Genomic DNA, 24328 nt, shown 5'->3' on the forward strand with positions numbered 1-24328 from the left:
AAACAAACTGTGGTAACTGGAGTTCACATTGACGTCGCTCGAGTCGCTAACGTGGTGTGACGTCACAAACTTTGTTATGCTGGCAATTCACTGACGTCATGGTTGGTGGCGCTGGCGATGGGTCCCGATTTCCAGAAGAGCTTTTACGTACTTTTTAGAAGCGAATTAAAATATATATTAAGCGCTTGCTGTACCCGGCACTTTGTGTTGAGGGTCCTTGCATACAGAGAAAGCCTACAGCAGGCTTTTTACAGACTTAAAATTTGGTGGCACAACACCTTTAAGTTTGCCTTGGCGACTTGTAAGACATCAGCACCAGGTGTAGACCAAATCACATACAGAATGATTCAACACCTCCCCGCAGGCACCCTCGAAACACTCCTTTATTTGTTTAACAAGATATGGAGTGCAGGACATCTTCCACGGGCTTGGAAAGAGGCAATTGTGGTACCATTGCTTAACTCTTTCGTTACCACGCCTATTCAAATCGATCACCGGTGATCGATAATTTATATTGCCTATTTCGACATGTTGTAGTCATTTCTCATACACCTAATGCAGCCAGTGATTAGTCTAGGCATTGCCCTTTTAGAATCAATTTAAAATTTCCCGCTCCGGCGACATTGAGATTTCTGGCGGCGTTTTTTGCGAGCTGAGGTGCGCGTGTTTTTGACGAAGGGGGCGTGCCTGCTGCACTTGAGAAAAAAGGATGCAGGTCGTGGTTAGTGTGCATTACCATAATATGTTTTTTGTCAAAAGGCTCCTGGCAAGTCAAATACCAAATAATGGGGTCAGCTTTGTAATCCGACAGCGTTGAGAGGTGATAATTACTTGAAAATGGCCCCAGCTATTCACTAATGATCTTTGGTTCGGACAAAGGGCAGCTTTATTCTCCCAAAGCTTATTTCTGATGGTCCCCCGCATGTCTAGCAAGTGTACCTGACATTTTCAACCAGTTTCCAGCAGTTTCGGTTTCGTTTTCGCATTGCAAAATTCATATTTGGCGCTACTACGCAGTTACCCAACTACAAGCTCATTTGCCATGGCGCCTCCGTTGCCCGCTACTGCTCCTCAAAACAAGCATGCCGCTCGCGCTTCCACTTTATCTACGCCTTGCTTCTGCGATAAGAGCTTCCGCTAAAGTCAAACGATAACACCAAGTTGTCGGGTATCAGTTCAGACGAGGAGAACGCTTCCAATTGGCCTTGTACACCGCCAGCTGTTCACCGGCCAGTTTCGGTTTCATACTAGGGTATTTCCGGAAGTCTAGTGTCGCTTCTTAGTAGTACTGCTTATTCTGACAAAGTCTCCAACAGCTTTGTATTTGTTTCTTTTCGAAATTGTTTGATGGCGCTGCAATGTAGTAGGCTCGTAGTGCTGAACTCGCTTCACAGCCCGACGGCGGCTTGGTGAAAGCTTGCTGGGCATGATTCTAGCGCATCGTACCTTATTCCTGCAAGCAGGGCTACCATAGTGAGTCAGAACATGATAATAAAACGCAAATGAAAGTTCTGACTGATGAGCGATCATCAGAACGTCAACAAGCATCCACCAAAGAGTTTGGTTCTCAACTCCAAGCGGATTTTTTCACATCGCTTGCTTGCCTTCAATATTGTGCCGGTCATAATCATTGACAAGGTGTTTTTACATCACGTGGAGGCTAATTTGGGCCTTTAATAATGTCAAACCACCAGATTTCTTCTAGAGAACTATCCAAAATAGCAAAACTTGAAATAGAGGTTGAGCTTCACCACATGGCACGGGCACCACGTGTACTAACATTTTCTTTTATATCTGACAAATTGTACTGCGCAACTCAATTTTTTTTCTAGGACGGGTTTTTGAAATGTCTACCTACAAAATGTATATTCTAAATTTTTTCTGCTACATGTGGTTTATTATACACAACTTACTTTTTTTTATTTTTTCTTCGAAGCGCGGACAAAAATTTCGAATTCGATAATTTTTTTCGGAATCATTATTTAGGAAAACCCTAATAAAACTGGTGTCGTTGGAAAGCGCGTGGAATAATCTGCATTGTATGTCACTGCAATGTGTGCCTAACCAATATGTATAGCACAAAAAAATGTTTTGTTAGACCCTTCAAAATTGGTCAATTTCCCACGGTAACGAAAGAGTTAAAGGAGCCATGAAGAGAAAATACAACTTAGTTTAATTTGAAAGAACTAGGATTCAGTATCTCACTCAGCTCCATTAGAGCCATAAAAGATGTTTTTTTAACGAAAAAAAAACAAGGAAGTATTTAAAATTTTCAAATTTTGCGCCACAGTGACGTGTTATGAGCAAGAATGACGTCGTACGGGCCAACAATAAAACATAATTTTCAGTGCGTTAACTGCATGTTAGCATTCAAGTGATGCGGTCAAATGAAACTAGAGGCCGAATTAAAGAAGTCCAGTCATGCGTCGTCGCGACAGGTCAGTTAGGCAGCCGCCAATTGCACAAACAAGGTTCCGTGACGTCATAGAAAAGTTGCGGGAAATTGGCCAGGGGGTCGCCACGGCTTCACACGTTTTCTTTGATATCTCCGTTATTTCTACGAAGATTGCGATGATATTTGTATCATTGTTATCGGGCCCAGGCAGTCTTTCTAATAAATCCAACTTGTATTTTGTCTTCATGGCTCCTTTGGGTCTTTAACCTATTTTTTTATTTCTTATCCAATTTTGGTGAAACTATGCACTCATGTACAGTGTTTTGTGCTGATTCCAAATATCCAATCAGTTTTTGCAAAAAGTCGATTAGTTTTAGAGATAATTACTAATTAGCCACCATTTTTTAAGGCCTAAATTAAAAAAAAAGTGGTCCATAAAAAAAATGTTTTGAACACATGATTGGGTAGTCAAGTGCATAAGCAATGAACTAATGGGAGCACTTTTCTCAACTTGGCTTTAGTAGCAGTTTTACAGCTCATTGAAAATCGGTGTTGAGATGGTGGTTAGTGGTGGAGGGTAAAATGCAAAGTAAGTAATTATTAAAGTTCATTTTCATAAATCTGTTCCCATTAGTGCACAGTACGCATATTTAGCTTCCTGGTGCAAAATAAATTATAGCTCTACCTGCCATACATGCAGAGATATTGAGGCCTTAAAACTGAGTGGAGTTCAAAATTTGTGTTTTGAGGAAATGGCAAAAAACAAACTACATGAGATTTAATTGACAGCAGCAATTAGTATGTACATATTTATAATGATTGAGAGTTAGTACCCTCCAGGGATGTAGTCTGTTTGCTTTCCAGCATTGGTGTGCCGCTTTTTCAGCGCTCGCTGGACATTTTCAGCCGCTGCTCGCTTTCGAGCCGATTCAGCTGCCCGGCGCCTGTCCTTTTCGGCCGTCCGTCTGGCACTTTTCTGGCCAGGAGTCAGGTTCAGCTCCTTGAGAATCCCAGCAGATGTCCCCTCGTTGCCTCCGTTGAACCTCATCACAGCTTCAGCCACGGCAGCTTCCACAGTAAAGAGGGACGCATGGCGCTCCTTCGGGGCTAGGGCCCATATCATGGAGTGCAGGCTCTCATTGTTGTTCTGCGTTTGTCCCCTCTGGCAATGCTCGAGAAGTTTCCTGTACGAGAGGCGCTCATATACTGGCGGCAGGGCTTTGCACACGTGAGGTGGCAAGTTGTAGCGGTGTTTCGGCGTGGGCTCTCCCTTTGCAACAGCAGCATTTTGGCGGCACCACGAATCCGGGCCAGTAGGGCACAGGCTGTGATCAGAGACAGCATCGTTCGAGGTCACATGGTGGTATGTTGCCATCACCGCCTTCTGAGTCCCCTCCACATTGTCCTTGTGCGATTTTAGGGCCCAGCCGTAATACCGGCTCAACTTGGTGATGAGCTCTCCTGTTAGCCGTCCTTTTCCGCCAAGGCTCTCTGCACCACCACTCTTCGACTTCAGTGTATGCAGGTTAGTTCCCATGCGTTTCTCAACATGGTTGATGCAGTCTTCTTTTACGATTTTTATGTAGCCGTAAACACCAGCTTCCGAAAGAGCGAGGTACGTGCGGCAATCCCCGTCACACAAGATTGTTGTGTACCTCAGCCCATACTTCGCGAGCGACCTCTCAAAAAGAATGAGTGCTGCCTGCACCTCCATCTCCCCTGCCTTCTTGTCGGTGTTTTTCTGACACATGTGGCTTTCCTTCCATGACTGGTAGGCAGGATCATTTTTGTCCGGCGTACGTTCACAGCCAGCACAGAAATTGCTCAGAACCACGTAGTCCAGCACGAGCCCCGTAAAAAGTTCGATCACGGTCCCGACGCTAATGTGGGACGTGTGTCCACGAGTCATCCATGAACAGTCATAGGAAACGGCGATGTTTCTCTGATTGTCGATGTCGAGCTCGCGGTAAAGTTCACGAACAAACTGCGCGGACTCGATCGTGACACTGTCGGCTGCACGAGTAGCAGCAGGGGTCAGCTTTGTTTTTACGTAGTGCTGCCACGTCTTCGTATGCAGCCCACGATGGGAAATGTTCATCTCGGCAAAGACGTCGTTTAGCGCCGTTTGACGATTTCCGCTCGACTGCATCGCGCGTGCAGCCAGTACGTTCACTACGAAGGGGTTCGCCTTCTGTTCCCCTTCAACACGCGGAGAACTCCACGTCGACGACACGACTCCGCAGTTTGCGCATTCAAGGCACAATTTTACCGCAAGGCCATATTCGCGTTCACCAGTGGAGACGCTAACGTTCCTGCCGCACGTTTACACTTTACACCATTCATCAAGCCGTTCAACGAGTCCAGGCTCGCAATGACGAAGTTCGTATCGTCGACGGGGCCGGTCGCAACGTCGGGGCTTTCAGAAGCAAAGCAATCCATCTTTCTCTTCATTGCTGGTTTTGACGCAAGGTCATGTAGGCACTTTTCAGCTTTCGCTTTTTTCTCGCGCACTTCAGACGGCTGCAGCATCGCTGTAGCTAGTCGAACGCGCTGGCTCGGTCCCGGCGGACCCGTTGGGGCTGCTAGGCCTATCTGGCTGTCGGGCACATTGGCGGCTCCGTCGGTTCCAGCATTACACTCAGGGTCGCATGCAATTTCTTCAGTTTCCACTGATGCGGAACACTTCTTGAAGTTGTTCACCTGGGTCTTCTTCCTTTTCTTGCCATACTTCTTCCGTGTATGATGTTTTTTCGCCGAACCAGGCATCGCTTTGCGTTTTCGCTGCCGTTCGCACACAAGATAGATTGCGGCGGCCCATCCAGGCAACCGATGCGCCCGCGCGCGAAGAAGGCGGCCCGCGCCGCACTCGGCCAATCCAATCGCGCCGTGGCCTCGCGTGCGCCCAACGTCCAATCAGGCCTCCAGTTTTACTTTTTTTCAATGCTTATTTTTTCTTCGCCGAGTGGGCGAAGCGGGACAGCAGTGGCAGAGAATGAAGTGGGAAGAGCCATCTTTCAAATGACACCGCGATGGCGCCTGTCGCTCCAGGGGGAAAATGGCTGCGCGCCGTGACAAAAGTACCGTTTTAGCGTTCACTTTTGCGCGCATTGGGCTCGAGCAAATGTTTTGAATTGTTATTGCGAGTGAAATACTAGTTCTCGAGGTTTGAAACTTAGCAGATTTAGGCAGGAAGACTTGAGGATTCCGAAAATGCCACTTTCAAAAAATCGATTTTTTTCGCCAATTTTTGGTCCCAAAGACCCGTGTCCCCCCTTAAACAAGGGAAAGATGCCTCTTCTCCTTCTAGCTATCGGCCAATAGCACTTACCAGTTGTTTAAGTAAACTGTTCGAGAAGATGGTCAATAGAAGGCTCATGTACTTTTTAGAATACCACGGTATCTAGATAGCTGCCAGGCAGGTTTCCGTTCGGGAAGATCTACAACCGAACAGCTTGTGGCCTTGGAATCATATGTTAAAGATGCTTTTGTCCACTGGCAGCACTGTATGTCTATTTTATTTGACTTGGAGAAGGCGTACGATACTGTATGGCGCTATTGCATCCTGCGTGACCTCAAAGCTTACGGTGTATTTGGAAATAGGCTCAACACTATAGAAAGCTACCTGTCTGAGCGAACTTTTCGCGTAAGGGTTGGAGCATCACTTTCTAGAATGCACACTCAAGAAAACGGGGTCCCACAGGGTGGAGTACTGAGTTGTACACTTTTCTTTGTCAAAATGAACTCACTCCAAAAGGCACTGTCACCCACAATTTTCTACTCAGTCTACGTTGATGATATTCAAATCAGCTATAAGTCTTGTAATCCGTCAATCTGCGAGCGGCAGTTACAACTTAGTGCTAATAAACTTCAAAAGTTGGCCGATGAAAATGGTTTTAAGATTAATCCTGGAAAGAGCACATGTGTACCGTTTTCTCGGCAGCGTGGAGTCCAACCTGACCCTGAAGTCCGTATTAATAATGTAGTGATTCCCGTCAATAATGAACACAAGTTTCTGGGTATTCTGCTGGACAAAAGGCTCACATTTATCCCCCACATTAAACAACTCAAAATTAAGTGCACTAAACCCATGAACATTATTAAAACACTATCCAACCAATCATATGGTGCAGATAAGACATGCTTGCTCCGTCTTTTCAATAGTTTAGTGCGATCGCGCATAGACTACGGCAGTGTGGTGTATGGTTCTGCTTCGAAAACAGCTTTAAAAATGCTCGACCCAGTGTTGCATTTAGGGCTCCGCTTTGTGTCTGGGGCTTTCCGGACAAGCCCTATTGGCCTCGAGGACATACCGTGGCGCCACCTACGAGTGACGTCACTTGTAGGACGCCGAATCGTGTTGTCGTCTGCTACAACACATTTCCCGTGCGTATGCGGAAGCGTGTTTTTTTGTTGTGGCCACCGTGTCGCCCGCTCCTTGTGGATTTGAAGCAAATTACCAAAAAAGTTGTCTGTAAACCAAATAATTCGGGCAAGCAATCAGCGACTCGCTTGTTCCCGGCGACACCACCGCGTTTAGGTAGTTGCTACCATCGCGACCCACAGAGCCAGCTAACGCCAAGGACGATGCAACTGATGCCGAGAAAAGTACGCTGTAAATTCATTGTGAAATACTTGTGACGGGACATGTGTGTGCAAGCAAACACCTTGTAACAGCGACGGAAACGCGTCGCTTACTTATGATCTCACCACGCGAACTGCTCGTATTGCCTGGTAAATGAATGACGCGAGAACGATGATCATATTGTTTCGCCGCTGTCACCCGTTTCCTTAAATTAGGGTGCACTGTCGGAAGATATGGGGAGTCGACTCAAGAGAGCCAACAAACCCCACCGAATCCACAGGGCACAGGTGACAAAGGGGGTGGCCGTCTGATATGCGGCTTTCGCCGACTAGAGCGGCAAGAATGAGCAAGAGCCTTGAACGAAAAACCAGCACAAAGACTTATATTCAGACAGGCAAGTTACAAACACAAGCACGAGGTAACGGATCGATAATTACAGACAACTTAGATGGAATTCAAATACAAGAAACAGTCCAATTCGACAAAATGATACAAACAGGAGCGTTAACAAATGAAGATTACGAATCGGAGCAGTTAACTAAAAAGAAACGAACAGTTCGATGCATATGAGAGACAGAGTCCCAGCATATTCACCGACCGGGCCGGACGATGCACCGCTGTCGGAGGCGAGTCGGCTACCTGGGAAGCGTGGCTTCGCTGTAGGCCAGGCCGTCCGAGACGATCACGGTCATTCGAGGCCCGGGAGCACGTTGGAGTCCTCCAGGGCGCGGGTCGCCGATGGTGTGATGTACAAACTGGCAGGTGCAGTTGTCAATCACGACGTCCAAACGTAGCTGGTTTGTTTAGGCGCGGCTTCTCTTTTTATAGGCGCGCCGGCGCGGAGAAGGAGAGCACACACACAACGCGCCCGCCGCCGTCAGCGAAATAACTTCCCTCTTCTCCATTCTAGAATGATCGACGCTCTTTAGCACTGGCAAGGCCACGCGCACCTCCTCGAAAGTACTGGAAGCTTCGACGAAACCGGAGCGGCGGAGGTCTTATTTTTGTTGTTTTCTTGCCGGCGAGTCGGCGGGAGATCGTGTTACCGCCTCTTCGTTCGAGAAACCTCCAGCCTTGTCTCGGGCGAATAGAGCCGAGTGTAAAAAGAATTAGGCGCTGTACAATAAAATGGAATATTTATACGGTACTTTTAGACGTCGTACGCTCGAGTTTGTGACAGCCGCACATGCTTAAAAGTATTGTTATGGTCTGCAGTTTGGCTTAATCAGTGCCTATTTCCCCTACGATGTTTTTATAGTAATGCCCGGATTTGATTAACGATCACTGCCGTAGCCTGTACTCTGCACGGCTGATGTTTACTTTTCGCGACCTGTCAATGTTTGAGCGCTATGAACGCGAGTTTTTAACGCCTTGGAGCGGGTTCGGACAAGACTATATTCAGTTTTCATTAGGTGCTCGGCGTGGTAATTTATAATTGCAGCGTGTTTTGTATGTTTACAGTAAGCCGGCATTTCTTAAGCATCAATTTCGAAACTCACGACTGCTCACAGAAGGCGAGGATGCGTACGAGGCGAAACACGTCGTTAATGATTTCGGGTAATGGGGATATTCAGAATAGGAGAACCGAGCGTTGGGGGCCCCCAAGAAGTTAGAGGAACCCAAACGCAACACTCGCGTGCGCGACGGGAGGGCTTTCGCCAACAGCTCGCAGCCGGCTTCGGATGCACGTAATCGGATGTTGGGAACTTGAGGCTTGGCGTCGCAGCAGATATTTCATCGCCGTTAGAGTTGCGAGTGACAGGCCCTAACAGAACTTTTCACCGTGCTGGGAACTCTGTAAGCGCGGTGATTTCCGTTGAAGCCATCGACAATCAAGATACCTGCACGGCCTCTCGGCCGCTCGCCGCACCGTGCGTGAACGGGCCGGCGCTGCCGGGACCGATCTCCGCGGCCGGTCGGCGTAAATCGCGGCAGATATTTGAGCATCGATTTGAAAACCACAGCTGATGACACTCCCTATCAGAATTTTTCATCACACTAACATCTACTTTCACCAATCTAGAACTTCTTTTCCACGACTTGTGTGATTTTAAAAAGCGGCGACAAGTTGTTGCTGCCGCGACCTGCGTCAGTTCGAACCGCACCGTCGGCTGTGCGGACAGGCACGGCGGGTGCGTGTGCTTCTGCGAGCAGTTAACGCTTCACGATTTCCTGCTTTATACATTTCTTGCAAACAAGGGAAATCTAGAAACTTCACTCGGCGATCGTTGTAGTCCACATTGTTGATCGGGGAAACAAGCCGCTGCTTACGCTTCGGTCGCATGCGTAATACATCACCACGCTCATGGTGTTTGCGGATAATCTACCACAGTTGATACGGTTATACAGTCACCATTAGGTAGAACTGTGCTTGACGCACTGAGAATTAACTTCAAACGAAGGAAATTAACACGAAAATACTTTTAGAACGCGCTTCCTAAGCGAAGTGTCACGCGCTGCAAGCCAACTACGCAGCAAGATAGGAACGGTGATCCTACAAGTGACGTCAAAACGATCGCAGCGCCGGCCTCTCCAGTGGTGGGCCTCGCGGCCAATAGAAAGCCTGTATGTTGAAACCAACCAGTGGTGCTTAGAGCACCAACGCACATACATGCCATTTTTGTACGACGTGAGAGCAACGTCTATGAGGAATCACCCGTTCAATACTATTGTTCAAAACACATTCTGACAGGTTGTTTTTGAGCCGTCCTTCACTCCCTCTGCCTTTTTCTCTCCTAGTGCAAGCAGAGGCAGAGGACCTTGGTGTCACCCTGACCGACACCTACAAAACAAACATCGCTGAGTTTATTGCTCCTTGGAATCTGCTCCCTGTCATCTGTGACGTGTCTTTCAAGGAAATTGACAAAAGACACGCACCAAAGGAACTCATTCTGCAACACTTTCTACACTTACAATACAAGTACCCATACATTTCTTTTTATACCGATGCCTCAAAGTCTTCCACTGCAGGGGCATGTGCGGCACATGGTCCCCACTTTTCCAGCACAAGAACGCTAAACAGGAACACAAGTATATTTACGGCAGAGGCACATGCTATTTTAATAACTGTAGAACACATAACATAAACAAAAACACAACAATTCATTATATTCACAGACTTCTTAAGCATTATAACAGCATTACGCTCTGGCAAAAAAAGTAGAAATGCGATATTGAACAAGGTCATTAAAGAAATCATGTCAACGTATGCTTTAAAACAGACCATAATAGTGTGCTGGGTGCCTGGACACTGCGGAATTCCTGGCAATGAGCTCGCTGACCAGAGTGCCGCCGCAGCAGCACTGTGCTGGGAAATCGATGTTCCTCAGCTGACCTATCTTGACATAAAACCGCTCATTTGTAAGGCACTACGAAAACGCTGGCAGCAACACTGGGGCACACAGACAGAAAACAAACTCCACACTATAAAACCCCAAATTGGCAGCTACTACACAGAAAAACATCACAGAACAACAGAAGTGTGCATGAGCAGACTACGTATAGGTCATACATTTGCCGCTCATTCCCATCTTTTAAATGGAGCCCCACCGCCACGATGCAACAGTTGTGGACATCGTCTGTCAGTAATGCATGCTCTCATTGAATGTCCACACTTCCACAGTGCAAGAAAGAAGCATTTCCGGGAACTGTACACTCACATGATTCCACTTCACCCATCATTATTTTTAGGCGATAAACTCTTCATTCCAAGTAAACGTCTCTTTGCTTACCTTGGAGACATTGGATTCTTAAAAGGCATCTCATACCACATATGTTTGCAAAACCCCTCAGTGGGGGTAGCTTTGATTGAACACTCATTCTTTACTCTAACGTCATAACCATCTGGCTCACTCCAGAGTTTGCTTTTTAAATAAGGGGCTATACTATACACCCCACAGTAGTCTATCACGTTTTTATTTTACTTAAAATTTTACACCAGAGACGACGCAACCATTGTGTTGGCGCTCTTTGGCCTTTGTTGCCCTTGCGCCAGAAAACAAACAATCATCATCATCATCAATCTTAATATTGCATTTATGCGACTGATGCTTATGCAAGTCGCCACTCTTGTGAATATATGTTGGGTGAGGACGTGATGGGTTTTTCAACGGCACCGTGTGTAAATACACATCGAAAAAATCTAAAAAAAAATAAAAATATGGACACGAAGCCGCGGCAGAGAGTGCCAGAATCGACTGTGTTTTGCTCGTATGATTGCTGATTAAACTTTGTACTTGTGCGCCTCATATTATTAAGTTAACCGTAATAAATTTGTTGGTTATTGTCTTGTGCCTGTCATTTTAAACCCGGCTGCTCGACTCAATTTGACTACAAGCTGCGAAGACGTGCGTTTCCTCGCTTGTGCCAATGTGCAGCGGAATAGTCGATGCATAGGTGGCGAGCGCCGCGGTGCGGCGGAAGACGCAGCCACGCCCCCTTTTCAACTTATGCTCTCTCCGCCCGACTGGGACGGCCGGAGCAAAATGTGCACGGGGTGATCGCGGAGGCCACGGTGCGCCGTCACTGGTTACGTCGGGCTCCGCGGGATGGCGGTACTTGTCCGTGCTAAGCACATGACTGTGTTGCACTCTACCGAACCGAACACAAAGTATTGCATCGAGTCCAATCTGAGTGCAATTAATAACACCTCTGTTGACCCCACTGTTGAGAATCAGGTTGAAACAGAGCAGACGATGCACGCCGGTGCTTTTTTTTTTTTCTTTGGTGTGCGGGTGCAGTGGCCCAAGCCGCGCCATGTCCGTGGCGCATCGGCCATGTCTATGGCCGCTTCCAGTGTTGCCAGGCGAAGAAATTGACTGCTGAACTTTTCAATGAATACCACCTATACATAGTGGTTTGCACTGTATAACCTTTACGGACTCCAAACGTTGTCAAAGCATTGGACTTGGGCAAACGAAGGAGAAACATGTTCTCGAACCGACTTTGAACAGATGTCGGGCAGGTGCCTTACCAAGGCATAATGCCACTCTCATGAAGGGAACTTCGCAAATGCTGGCACAGCAACAATGGAACGCGCAGGCAACAAACTGCACCTTGTGCAACCCCAAATACTCAAGGGAAAAAGAAAACAAAACGACCGAAGTATCTGCATGCAGATTGCACGTAGGTCATGCACTTGCAGCACATTCGCACCTTTCAAGGAGACACGGCACGGTGTGACGCCAGTGCGGAGGACAGCTTTGGTCCTCTGTTTCAACTAAATGCTGCGATTGTGGCAATGCTAGAAAGGCGATATCTCCCAGAACTTTGCATGTACAAAATACCGTTTAATCCTTTATTGTTTCTATGTGGTAAACCCTTGATCATACTTACCTTAGTGGCTGGGATTTTTAGAACCCGCTCCACACAACGTGCATCGCTACCTCGACTGCTCTTGCCTTGGCAAGGGGAGCGTTTTGAGGTTTCTGGCACTGTTCATGTGTCATCACTTCTCGCTGTCACCATCCTCATGTTTTAAAGGGCTCTCTACTCCTGTTACCACTTCTTGGAGCCATCACGCCCATTACACTACTGTTTTAGACCCCGCATCAACACTTATATCGACCACACGATTGTGTCGGCACTCTCTGGCCTTTGTTGCCCTTGTGCCATAAACCAAGCACCATTAAAACAAGAGCAGCATGCTGGGTGCCTGGAACACTGGCTCAGCAAGCACCTGAACTAGAGTATTTAGTTAATCTCCATTTGTAGACTTTGGTTGGCCTCTGTGCACTCAGCGGTGCACACACTCCGCCTTTCAATGCAGGTCACCACGCAAGAACTGGAGCGCGAGGTTGCAGCTCTGAAGCGAGAGCGGGACGAGCTGTCGGCCACCATTCTCGCAGCTCAAAAGGACTCGAAGGGGTACGGTATCTGGCTGCATTGCATCTGTTAGTAGCTTAAAGGGGCCATGCAGACGAAGCACAAGTTTGGTTCATTCGAAAGATTGCCTCGTTAGAATCGTACTGACGCCACTTTTAACGCAGACTTCGCTCAAATAAGCTGTATACTAATCGGAGAAAAAGAAAACGGCCATGCGACCGACTAGCTCATCTCCCGTAACAGAACCTATGATGTCGTGCCCAGCTCTGCGATTGGCTGAGGCAGGTAAAAGCGAACGCAAATTATACGGGACTTACAAGCTTGCCTAACGAGCTGTTTGCGCTTAAATGCCTGTTCACTTTACAGCAGTAAGAATGGTGGGGTAAACAGTGGAAGTTACGAAAGTATAGAGGTGCCGATGCGCACTGCTGTTGGTACCGGGCGCACTATGCTTGTTTTAGCTGCACAGCGGTCTGCTGCTTTGGAGTTGTCTTACATGGTACTGGCCAATTGGCGTAAGTTTTGTTGTCCGTCATGATTCTGTTTGTGGAGCATACCCCACCTTCCACAAAACGATTACTTTCTACTGTGACAAAAACAAGCCAGGTGCAAATACAGTTAAAAATAAAGCAACGGCGAACAACAATATGCGGCTCCGTATGGTACTGCCATCTCAGAGGACTGACGGTAAACAGGGCTGCGGAGCCTAAACACACACTGGAAGTCCGGTTGAATACCCGGCCCTGTGACTTCATGGCTGACGTCACGCAAACACGTGATTTGGCGGGAGAATCAAAATTTTAACCGAAATTAATTTTTCAGTGAATACGGCGTCGCTTGCTCCTGGACAAGTACTGGGGGCACTATAAAACACAAAATCTTTTGAATAAAACAAACTTGTATTTTGTCTGCGTGGCCCCTTTACGGTGGTTGTAGTGATGTCCACTGTCCTTTTTGTAGGGAAGCTCTGGTGCTTGCAGGCCCAAGAGTATTGGGGAAGCCTGTTTTCGAAGGTGGCTTGCTAGCGGCTGCTCTTGTTGACCCTGTCAATGTGTTCTCTCTTCCTGGCAGCTCGAGTGGCAGCAAGAAGGCAGCTGAGCAGAGGCGCACACGCATCCAGGAGCTGGAGGAGCGGGTGGCGCAGCTGCGCAAGCAGCTGAGGGAGCAGTCCCGCATCATCAGCTTGAAGGAGGATGCCGAGCGCAGCGCCAAGAAGCTGCAGGAGGAGATCGTGGTACGAACGGCAGCGCCTCTTTTCTTTGTGACCACTGAGCCACCGGCCCCGCCATTTGCCGTGCTTGTTATGCTCGGTGTGTGAAAACGAAAACGTGTTCTTCCGCTCTCCCCAATCAAGCTGCTTTAGGGGCCATGCAGACAAAATACAAGTTTGTTTGCTTTTGCCAGCCTCAGCCAATTGCACAGCTGTGCATATTACCGTATTTATTCGAATCTAGGCCGGCCCCGATTCTAAGCCGACCCCCGAAAGTCCGAAGGCGCGAAAAAAAAAAAAAAACTTGCCTCGAATGTAGGCCGAACAAAAAGGCGAGGTCAGCGTTCACAAAAAGAAAACACGTTTATTGAACATGAAGATGCGGTGCTGGAACTCAATCAGTTTCTCTTCAAAATCACCGGGCAACTTCTGGGCGATTGAGGTTCGACGACGGAGGCTAAAGCCGAAGTGCTTCATGAATTTCTGTAGCCAGCCCCGACTGGCTTTGAAGTGTGCCCGCGATAAGCCTCGTTCCCTTAAAAGCTGCCTTGCTTTTGCCTGGAGTACTTCCGTCGTTACTGGAAGGGCAGCTGCTCGCTGCGTCTGAACGAAGTCAGCCAATGCCATCTCCATTTCATGGTGACGGCATTCTCGTGGTCCGGTGATTGCCAACCTCGTTGCGGCGCACGCAAATATCCTCTCCCGTTGCGTCCTCCAACGACGGACATTTTTTTCATCTACGCCGAAGTCCCGCCCGGCTTGAACGTTCGACGACAACTCCGCAGCTAAAACAACTTTTCTTTTAAAAGCGGCACTATAACGGCACCGATTCTTTTTGCGCTGTCAAAACCAAACGCCACACCGCACGCAGGCACAGAACAGGGAGGATTTACGCAGGCCACTGTCCGCACAATTCAAAATGGCGGCCTATGGCCCTTAAGTGGCTACTGGCTCGTCTAGTAATGGCTACAATACTTCCTTTTCTGGGTGGCGCTAGCTGCGCGCCACTTCACTTGGAAATTGGCGCGTATTTCAAAATCCTCGAATCCAAGCCGACCCTGGAGTTTGATATATCAGTATTTCGAAAAAACTATCGGCTTAGATTCGAATAAATACGGTAACTCATAGGTTCTAGTGCAGCAACTGTGCTAGTGAGTCGAATGGCCATTCCCCCCCCCCCCCCCCTTTTTTTTTTTCTAGTTATATAGCTTATTTTAGCAAAGTTTACGTTGAGGGGGGACACCCCTCTTAAAACTATTTCTTTAAATTTTTAAGTAAACTCTGTGAAACTTGTAAGTCTTGCTGCTTTTCCCCCACTTATTTCAAATATGGCATTATTTTTTTAGTTAATCAATTAGGTCCCGAGATAATTAGAGGTAATTAACCATTTTTGGAGGAACAATAGACAAAACTGTGTTGGTCAGAAAACTGTAATCTTTACATTTTCCAACTCTATGAACCCTGGTGAGTGCAATAAGACTCAGTTTTTTTATGCGTCGCTTGGAACTAATTTTACAGCTCATTAAACTTCAGTGTTTGAAGTTGGCACTCAAAATGGCTCCTTGCCAGTGTTGCCACCAAGGTTTAATGAGCTGTAAAATTAGTTCGAAGCGACGCATAAAAGAACTGATTGTTTTATTGCACTCACCAGTGTTCATGGTGTTGGAAAATGTGAAGATTAAAGTTTTCTTACCAACACAGTTTTGTCTATTGTTCCTCCAAAAATGGTTAATTACCTGTAATTATCTCGGGACCTAATTGACCAACAAAAAAAATAATGCCATATTTAGAATCAGTGGAGGAAAAGCAACAAGTCTGACAAGTTTCACAGAGTTTACTCAAAAATTAAAAAAGTTTTTTTAAGAGCAGTGTCTCCCCTTAAAAGTGGTGCAAGTATTATTCTGACAAAGCAATGTTTCGAATGAACCTAACTTGTGTTTTGTCTGCATGGCCACTTTAAACTGACCCTTAACACTTTCATCACCGCGCCTATTCCCGTCGGCAGTATGTTATTGATGAATACAAATTCAAATTTTGGTGCTCTCCGAGTGCTTCTGGACAACCAGCGTCATCCAAAAGGTAAAAGAGGAAGTATTTCATCAGTTTTGCTTTCGAGTTTCTTCTCTCCACTGTGGGGGGGAATTTTTAAAGGTCCTTCGCAGTCAGACGTGTTTGGTTTCGGTTGCAATTTCAATGCTGCCGGTCGGTGCTCCACGGGAATGGCGAATTTTGTCGAATTCTGATAAATATGAGCCATAATCTGTGGATGAAGGTGGGAGCACAGACACGCCAGGTGACTTTGATTCGTCAGGCTTCAGTACGGACGGTGAAATGCATCAAACCGCCCCAGAATGTCGGCAGGTATCCTCCGGCAAGTCTCGCTTTCTCCTCGGGTTGTTCTGTCGCTACCGCGCGTCAATGTAAGCATATCCGGCCTGTTCTAAAGGTCACGGCTCTTATCTGAAGGGTGTCGGCATTGTCCAGGCAAGACCACTTGGCGCTGGCTGCACAGAGTGGGGCCAACCTTGCTTCACCACATCGAGAAACTGCTTCGCGCGGGGCCATGATAGGAACTAGTGCTTATATTTTTGTATGTATATGAATAACTTTTGTACTTACAGAGCTTGTATTTGCAGCAATATTCTATAAGGGCCTCGTATTCAAAGTGTACATTTCAATTATTTTTTTGTTTACCCTGTACAAGGTAGCATTAATCAGGGTTCGTGCGGGTCCTTAATATCTTTGAAAACCCTTGATTTTGGAGTGAAATTAAGACGACGATCACTCTGTGTATGAAGAAATGTATTCCTACTCCGTAAATTTTCTCCACGTTTTTTCAAGGAAACCTTTGCATTTCAAACAGAATACACTTGGCAGATAATTTTAAACGCCTGGCTGCGCTGAAATCAGTTTCGGTTTTGAAGGGCCGGGCTGCACTGAGATCAGTTTCAGTTTCAAAAAGTCTAGCCGGATCCATATCCAATCCATCCCTGTGTGTTTCTTTTGGGACTTGCGTTGTTCTCTCTCATAGCTGGAACGTTCGGCGTGGTTTTGCGGCGTGTAATGTGTGCCGTCGAAATTACTGCACGCAGTGACTGTGAGTTAGGATAATGCCTGGTAAATCCAAGTTTCAATGCTCGTGGCTGAACAACGACAGTTATAGGCACTGGCTTGCACCAGGTCCGGCGAATCCACATCGGGCGAAATGCAAGCCTTGCGTGAAAACGTTCGACATCGCTGCTATGGGAGAGTCGGTGCTGAAAAGGCATGCGAATAGCTCCAAACACGACGGGAGCGTGAAAGCAGCAGTGAGTAGCACCATGGTTCGATTCCCGGCCGCGGCGGCCGCTTTTCTGATGGAGGCGAAAAGCAAAAACGCCCGTGTGTACGAGATTTCGGCGCACGATAAAGATCCCCAGGTGGTCAAAATTAATCCGGAGCCCTCCACTACGGCGCGCCTCATCGCCTGCGTTGCGTCGGCGCGTTAAACCCTACAATCAATCAATCGAGTAGCACCATGGAGAACTTTTTGGTTCCCTCTCAAAGCGAGCAGTCCGTGGACCCAACACCATCACAGTCGACGGATTTGGACAGTGTGTGCAAGAAGCATGAGCTAGTGACTGATGCTGAGATTTTGTGGGCACTAAAGGTAACTACATTGCACTATTCCTACAGTTCCTGCTCACAGACAAATGACATTCAGAAGAATGTTTCCAGATAGCGAAGTTGCCCGAGCCTTCTCCTGCGGAGAGCAGAAGACTAGTAACTATGTCGTGTGCCATGGCCTCAGACCTTTCTTCTTAAGTTCCCTCCAACAAGAGATAGATTTGCGCAATTACTACGTTGTCCTCTTCGACGAGTCGCTGAATGACTTCTTGCAACAGAAGCAAATGGACATTCACATAAGGTATAGGGATGCGTCACATATGGTCGCCACGCGGTACTTCATGTCCGTGTTCATGGGCCATTCAAAGGCAGAAGACATTGAAGAGAAGCTGCTGAGTGCCTTGAAGCCTCTCCCACTAGAGATCGTTCAGCTGTCGATGGATGGACCGAATATGAACTGGAAGGCCTTCAGGCTTCTACAAGAATGCCTGCAGCAGAATTATCAAGTTCGATGATTAGATCTGGGCATTTGTGGCCTTCACACTGTTCGCAATGTGTACAAAGCAGGTGTCTCAGCTAGCAAGTGGGGACTGGATTTCCTGCTCTCAAGTCTATCCATGTTGTTTAGGATTTTGTGACTGTTAGGAGGACTTTATGACTGTTACTGGGCAGACACTGTTCCCACACAAGTTTGTTGCGCATCGGTGGGTCGACAATATCCCAGTTTTTTAACGCACTTTGCTTCTTTGGCCTGACTCGAGGAGGTACCTGGAATCTGCAAAGAAGCAAGTGAACCTTCCAAAATGTGCTTCCTTTCAATGTTTGTCTGACTTTTGTGCTGATTCGTTAGTGCTGGCAAAGCTCAACTTTCCTCTTCGGGTTGCCATTGTGGAGTCTTGGGGTTGTGGAGTACCAGACTGGCAAGCACCTGGTATTCTTTCTGTCAAAAGACCTTGAAGGTGCAGTGAGAAAGCTGGTGGCGAGATTCGTTAAGTGCTCAGTACTGTGCTCGTCAAAAGGCGTCACTGGCATACTGAAGATTGACATGTACGACCCAAACATCCACATCCCCCTTGAAAAAGTGGACGTCGGCCATGCAGCCGAGCAGATTCTGAAAAGCTCCAAAGTAAGTGCAAAAGAAGCCTTTACATTTAGGATGCAGTGTAAGCAGTTCCTTGTTGCTATAGCGAAGAAGATTCTTGAGAAGAGCCCACTATGACTTCCGCTAGTAAGAGGCCTTGGTTCACTGGACCCCAGACAAATGTGTCCAAAGCCAGATGAGTGTCTGGAAGGCTTCAAGAAAGTTTTGAACTCGCTCGCTGTGGTGAAAAGGATGGGATCACCAGAGAGATACTGTACTTGCACAATATGCCGAGCTCCTGTAAGAACAAAGGCACGATTTGCAAGTTTGAAAGGACTTTGGACTCTTTAAACAAGTTTTTCTATGACCTCCTGAAGATCAGTTCATCATACAGTGACCTCTGGAAAGTTGTTGAGCTTCTGCTTGTCCTGAGTCGTGGACAAGCTAGTGTAGAGAGAGGGTTCAGTGTCAACCGGCAGGTAGCTGTGGAAAACATGGAAGAACTTTCCTGCATCTCACAACGAATTGTATGTGATGCTGTAAACCAAGCAGGTGGCATTCCTAATGTACAACTCACAAAGGAACTCAGAGTATCTGTCGCTTCTGCCAGGCAGCACTACCAAGCTTTTTTGGAAGCCAAGAAAAAGCGGGATCTTGAAGAATCGATGCAAGTGAGGAAGCGCAGCATTGATGAGGAGGTTGAATGCTTTAAAAAGAAGAAAAAGAAACTGGAGGTAGCTGTTGCTGAATTTACAGTTTCAGCAGACAGTTATGCAGAAAAGGCAGAGATTACGAGTGACCTCACCTGGATTATCAAATCCAACAGCCTAAGGAAGTCTGCCAAAAGCAAGACGCAGGAAATCCTGAACATCGACCTCGAAGTCCAGAAAAAGCAACATGAGCAACCGTGAGCATTGAATGAGTGCTTGTTTGCTGTATATTATTCTTGTTCAAAATGCGAGACATTGAAAAGGTGATGCTAATGTACTTTTACTGTGTAAAGTGAGGAACCTCTTAATATGTTTTCTTGGGCAATAAATAATACATCTTGATGCATTGAAACTTGTGCTTTGTGGAAGCAAGGCCCTCAACATGGTCCTTGAAAATATACTGGCTGGGCCTTGAAATTCCTTGAAAACCCTTGAATTTTTTTCCTTGATACCAGCATGAACCCTGATTAATGTTTTCTGTTACTTTTTCATGGTTCGCACAGACCCTTGAAATCGTTGAATATCCTTGAATTTGATAACATTAATTCAAGGGCCCTTGAAACTCCTTAAATATAAATGAGCTCCTTGTAATCCTTGAAAATTTAGCGGACTTTGTTTCAATAAAGCAAATGAACGACGTATTTCCGTAAGTCGCACTGATTTCAAAAACGCGTTTACTGAGGAATGACCGCGAATGACTCCAAGTAGCTTTGACAGAAGAGCTGTAGCAGCAAGTTTTGGTTTCGAAACCGGCAGCGCCTGTGTCGTCTGGCAACAAATGCGAACCAGAAATCCAATCCAATCCAACGCAAGTTAATATCAACGGTCGGTCGGTTCTCGGTCCGCGCGTCGGTCTCGCGCGTCATTTCTCAGCGAAAGTTCGCGTTTGTGCTGTGTGCAATGCCTGCAACTTTACTTTGACAAGATGCCAGGCGGAAAGTGCAAGTTTCAGTCTGCGTGGCTGGAGCTCAGCGAATATCGTCACTGGGTGAGGCCGCAGACAAGCGACCCTTATCGAGCGAAGTGCGCAGTATGTCAGAGGTGGGTCGACATTGCAACAATGGGGGAGTCGGCGTTGAAGAGCCATCAGAAAAGTGCCAAGCACCGATCCAAAGTTGCGGCAAGTGAGGGCTGCTCTTCCGTCACGAGTTTTTTTGCAAGTGGCAAACGTCACAGAAACGACTTCTCAGCGGGAAAACACGGAAACATCCTCTCGAGCTGGGACCCTTGACGAAGACTGCAGAAGGCATGACTCCCCTAGCAAAAATTCTGATACAAATTCTAATACACGTATATGCTTATTGCCACTAATAGACCTATCAGTTTGTATTAGTCTATTAGGTCTATTAGTCTGTATTAGTCTATTAGGTCTATCAGTGTGTATTAGTCTGGTAGGTCTATCAGATTGTATTAGTCTGATAGGTCTACCAGAGTGTACTAGTTCTATCAGAACCAGTGGCAAGTTCGAACAAAGCAATGAAGCATGGAAACACATTTTATTATCAGGGTACACAGGCAAATTCCTCTGGCTGACAGAAATCTGGCTGAGTAATTTAATGATACCTGAATTCGTAACCTGATCAAGAACGAACGAATAAATTGCAATGTGAATCCACAAAATAGCTGCACCATGCAATCAGAAAAGCTCATCAAACATGTGCGGTCGAGCCATAGGTACACATCGAGCGCATTAATGGCCGATTGAACATCATTCCCATTTCGATGGAACTTCAAAACGGCATTCACCCTTCTGCAACACGCGATTAGAATGGAGTCTCTTCTTCGTGAGGCATTCCCTTGAGAATGAACAAAGAGTCCGAAGCGGCGAGGTGACGGGTCAAAGATGGGTCGGGCGGCGGCCCGGATCATATTTGTCAATGTTAGGCGGGCGCTAGACACATCGCCAACACTTCTGGATGACGTGATGCACACGCTTTCTTCGATGTCAGGCGTTCGTTACACAGCATAGCAGACAGAACAAAGATGACCGGAGCCGCGAGGTGACGGGTCCATGATGGATCGCGCTGCGGCCTGGTTCATACTTGCCAATGTTATACGGGTGTTAGACACATCTCTAACACTTCTCGATGACGCGATGCACACGCGTCTGATGTGAAATAACGCTAGAATCCGCTTCCTTCTAACCGTCTTCTTCCCGAATGTACACACACGCCAGCAGCACTTTGATGTTGTCGCCATATGGCTACCCAACGAATGGCATGGCTTGGCTTGACGGCTTGACTTCGTTGCGGTTTTTCGGCTTAGATAGATTTCTTGCTGCTCTTCTTGCAGTCTCTTAACACTAACACTAACACTAAAAACGTTGCGGTAAGGTCAGGTAAGGTCCCAGCTCCCATCAGCTCTCTTCATGTAGCGCATTTTTTAGGAGCGAAAATGAAAAAAAAAATGTTGACCCATTTTGCATAATACTGAGATTAGAGATTTACGTTATTAGTGAACAAAATGCTTAATAATATTATACCAAATAAAATTATTGCTCAAGGGCGATCATTTCAACCTTTTGTCTTGTGATTTTCGGGAAAAAATAAAAATTCAGGAAATCGCACTTTGCGGGTTCATTTGTATTAGTTTTTATTTAAACCAATACGTCTCTATTAGTTCGTATTAGACTCAGGTCTATCAGATATATTTGTATTTGTAAACTAATACAAACTAATAGGTGTATTTGTATTAGACTAATACAACTTGTATGTGAAACTTATAAAACTGATACAAGTTTGTATAAGACTAATACATGTCTTATACACCTAATACAAAAATGTATAAGACTAATACAAGTTTCTATCAGAATTTTTGCTAGGGTCCGTTATTGAAGCCGAAATTTTGTGGACGATGAAAGTTGTGTCTTCACACTACTCATACAGCTCCAGTGGATCAGTTTCCGAGCTGTTCCGAAAGATGTTTCCGGATAGCGAAATCACGAGAAGCTTCACTTGTTCGGAAAAAAATGCGCGTACGTCGCGTGCCATGGTCTGCGCCCATTTTTCGCTTCTCAAGTCTTGGACATGACGGAGAAATCTGACCATTTTGTTGTTCTTTTTGATGAAACGTTGAACGAATACCTTGAAAAGACACAACTTGATGTTCACGTGAGACTGTGGAACAATTCTGAGGTGACAACAAGGTATGTGACATCGGCATTCATGGGCCACAGCACAGCGGACGACCTCATGAAGAATTTGACGCAAGCGCTGGCGTCCTTTCCGATGAGCAAACTTGTTCAACTTTCCATGGATGGCCCCAATGTCAACTGGAGTCTTTTCCACAAGTTCCAGCAGCACATGAAAAGTAACTTTCAAGTTCAGTGTTTGGATATTGGATCGCGTGGACTTCACACAGTGCATAATGCCTACAAAGCTGGAATGCATGCAACGGGCTGGCCAGTTGACACATATTTGTCCAGCTTATTCTCACTCTTTCATGATGCACCGGCCAGGCGTGAAGATTTTATTCGACAGACAGGGAGCAGCGTGTTTCCACTTCCTTTTGTATCTCACCGTTGGATCGAGAACGTGCCCGTACTGGAAAGAGCCCTGGCCACATGGGAGCACCTGAAGCAATACACTGAAGCAGTGAGTGGCCGCAGGCTGCCCGTGCCAAAATGCAGAGCATATGAAAATGTCAGTGCTTTTCTAAATGACCAGCCTGCACTTGCAAAACTGAACTTTTCCCTAAATGTTGCCATGGTTGTGCAGCCTTTCCTGACTGTTTTTCAGAGTGATTCTCCCAAGATGTTTTTGCTTGCCAAAGAACTTGAAAGTGTTCTGAAAAGCCTTCTGTCAAGGTTCGTAAAGTGCTCTGTAATGACAGAAGCCACCAGCATCACGAAGCTGCTGCGAATTGATGTTGAAGATGCTGCCGTTTACACAGAACTTGAAAAGGTGGATGTTGGACGTGCAGCTGAGAAGATTTTGAAAAGCAGTAAAGCGAGCGCCAAGTGTATTCTTGAGTTTAGATACGAGTGCCGGAAGTTCCTCATGAACATGATCCTGAAAGTCATGGAAAGAAGTCCTCTGAGGTACCCTGTCGTTCGTGGGTTGTCATGTTTCGACCCCACAGAGATGTCCAAGACAGACACGTGCCATGGGAAGCTAAAAATTGTGCCTAACTGCCTAATCGACGGCAAGCTTCTCTCTGAGCACAAACGAGACGTGTGCACACAGTACATTCAGTTTTGCCTAGAAAAACGGCATGAACTACAAAACTATTGAAAAGATCATGAACGTCTTGACAGTTTTTTTGTGCGGCTGCTGAAGCACGATGCTTCTTTCTTGCAGTTATGGGCTGTGCTGAAACTTCTGCTCCTGAGCCATGGGCAGGCCTCAGTGGAAAGAGGCTTCAGCGTCAGCAAGCAGGTTGCGGTCGAGAATTTGGCAGAGCTGTCGTATATTTCTCAACGAGTTATCTGCGAGGCTGTGAAAATCCATGGCGGCCAGCTGAACGTTCCAATTTCAAGAGTTGAAGACGTCAGTGCGCCAAGCCCAGCATAGGTATGCTGCATACCTAGACGAGCAAAAGAAACAATTACTGTCACGGCAAGCAACTTCAAAGAGAAAAGAGCTCGAGCAAGAGCTCGATAAGATGCTAGGGAGGAGGTCAAAGCTTCAAAAAACTCTCAAGTGCCTGCTGGAATCCGCGGACCATTTTTCGGAAGAAGCTGAAGCGAAAAACGACCTCACCTACTTAGTCAAGGCAAACAGCTTCGGTCGAACTGCTAAAGAAAAGGAGCTGGAGATAGCTTCTGTGGAAAAAGAAATCCATGCGAAAACTGTGCTGCTTTCATAAGTCTTGTAAGCAAATAAAATTTTGCTAACACTCCTTGAATTTTGCCCATTTGCATCCTTGAAATCCTTGAAAAGTCCTTGAATTTTCAGTCAAATATTCTGAACGAACCCTGCTT

At 46.5% G+C, this 24328-nt stretch overlaps 1 protein-coding gene and 1 pseudogene across 1 annotated transcript in view; both read left to right on the forward strand.

The window, feature by feature from the left end:
* Positions 1-24328, forward strand: part of LOC144166164 (chromosome-associated kinesin KIF4A-like) — a 104141-nt gene that overhangs the window by 31546 nt on the left and 48267 nt on the right. Inside the window, exons 13-14 of the mRNA XM_077695787.1 lie at positions 12745-12842; positions 13872-14034. Coding sequence (XP_077551913.1) covers positions 12745-12842; positions 13872-14034 — 261 coding nt within the window. The remainder of the gene's footprint in view (positions 1-12744; positions 12843-13871; positions 14035-24328) is intronic.
* LOC144173995 (uncharacterized) lies at positions 20102-23721 on the forward strand (annotated as a pseudogene).

Source organism: Haemaphysalis longicornis, unplaced genomic scaffold, assembly GCF_048455015.1.
Source record: "Haemaphysalis longicornis isolate Haplotype H1 unplaced genomic scaffold, Haemaphysalis longicornis Haplotype H1 scaffold_1, whole genome shotgun sequence".
In the NCBI taxonomy this organism is placed as follows: Eukaryota; Metazoa; Arthropoda; class Arachnida; order Ixodida; family Ixodidae; genus Haemaphysalis; species Haemaphysalis longicornis.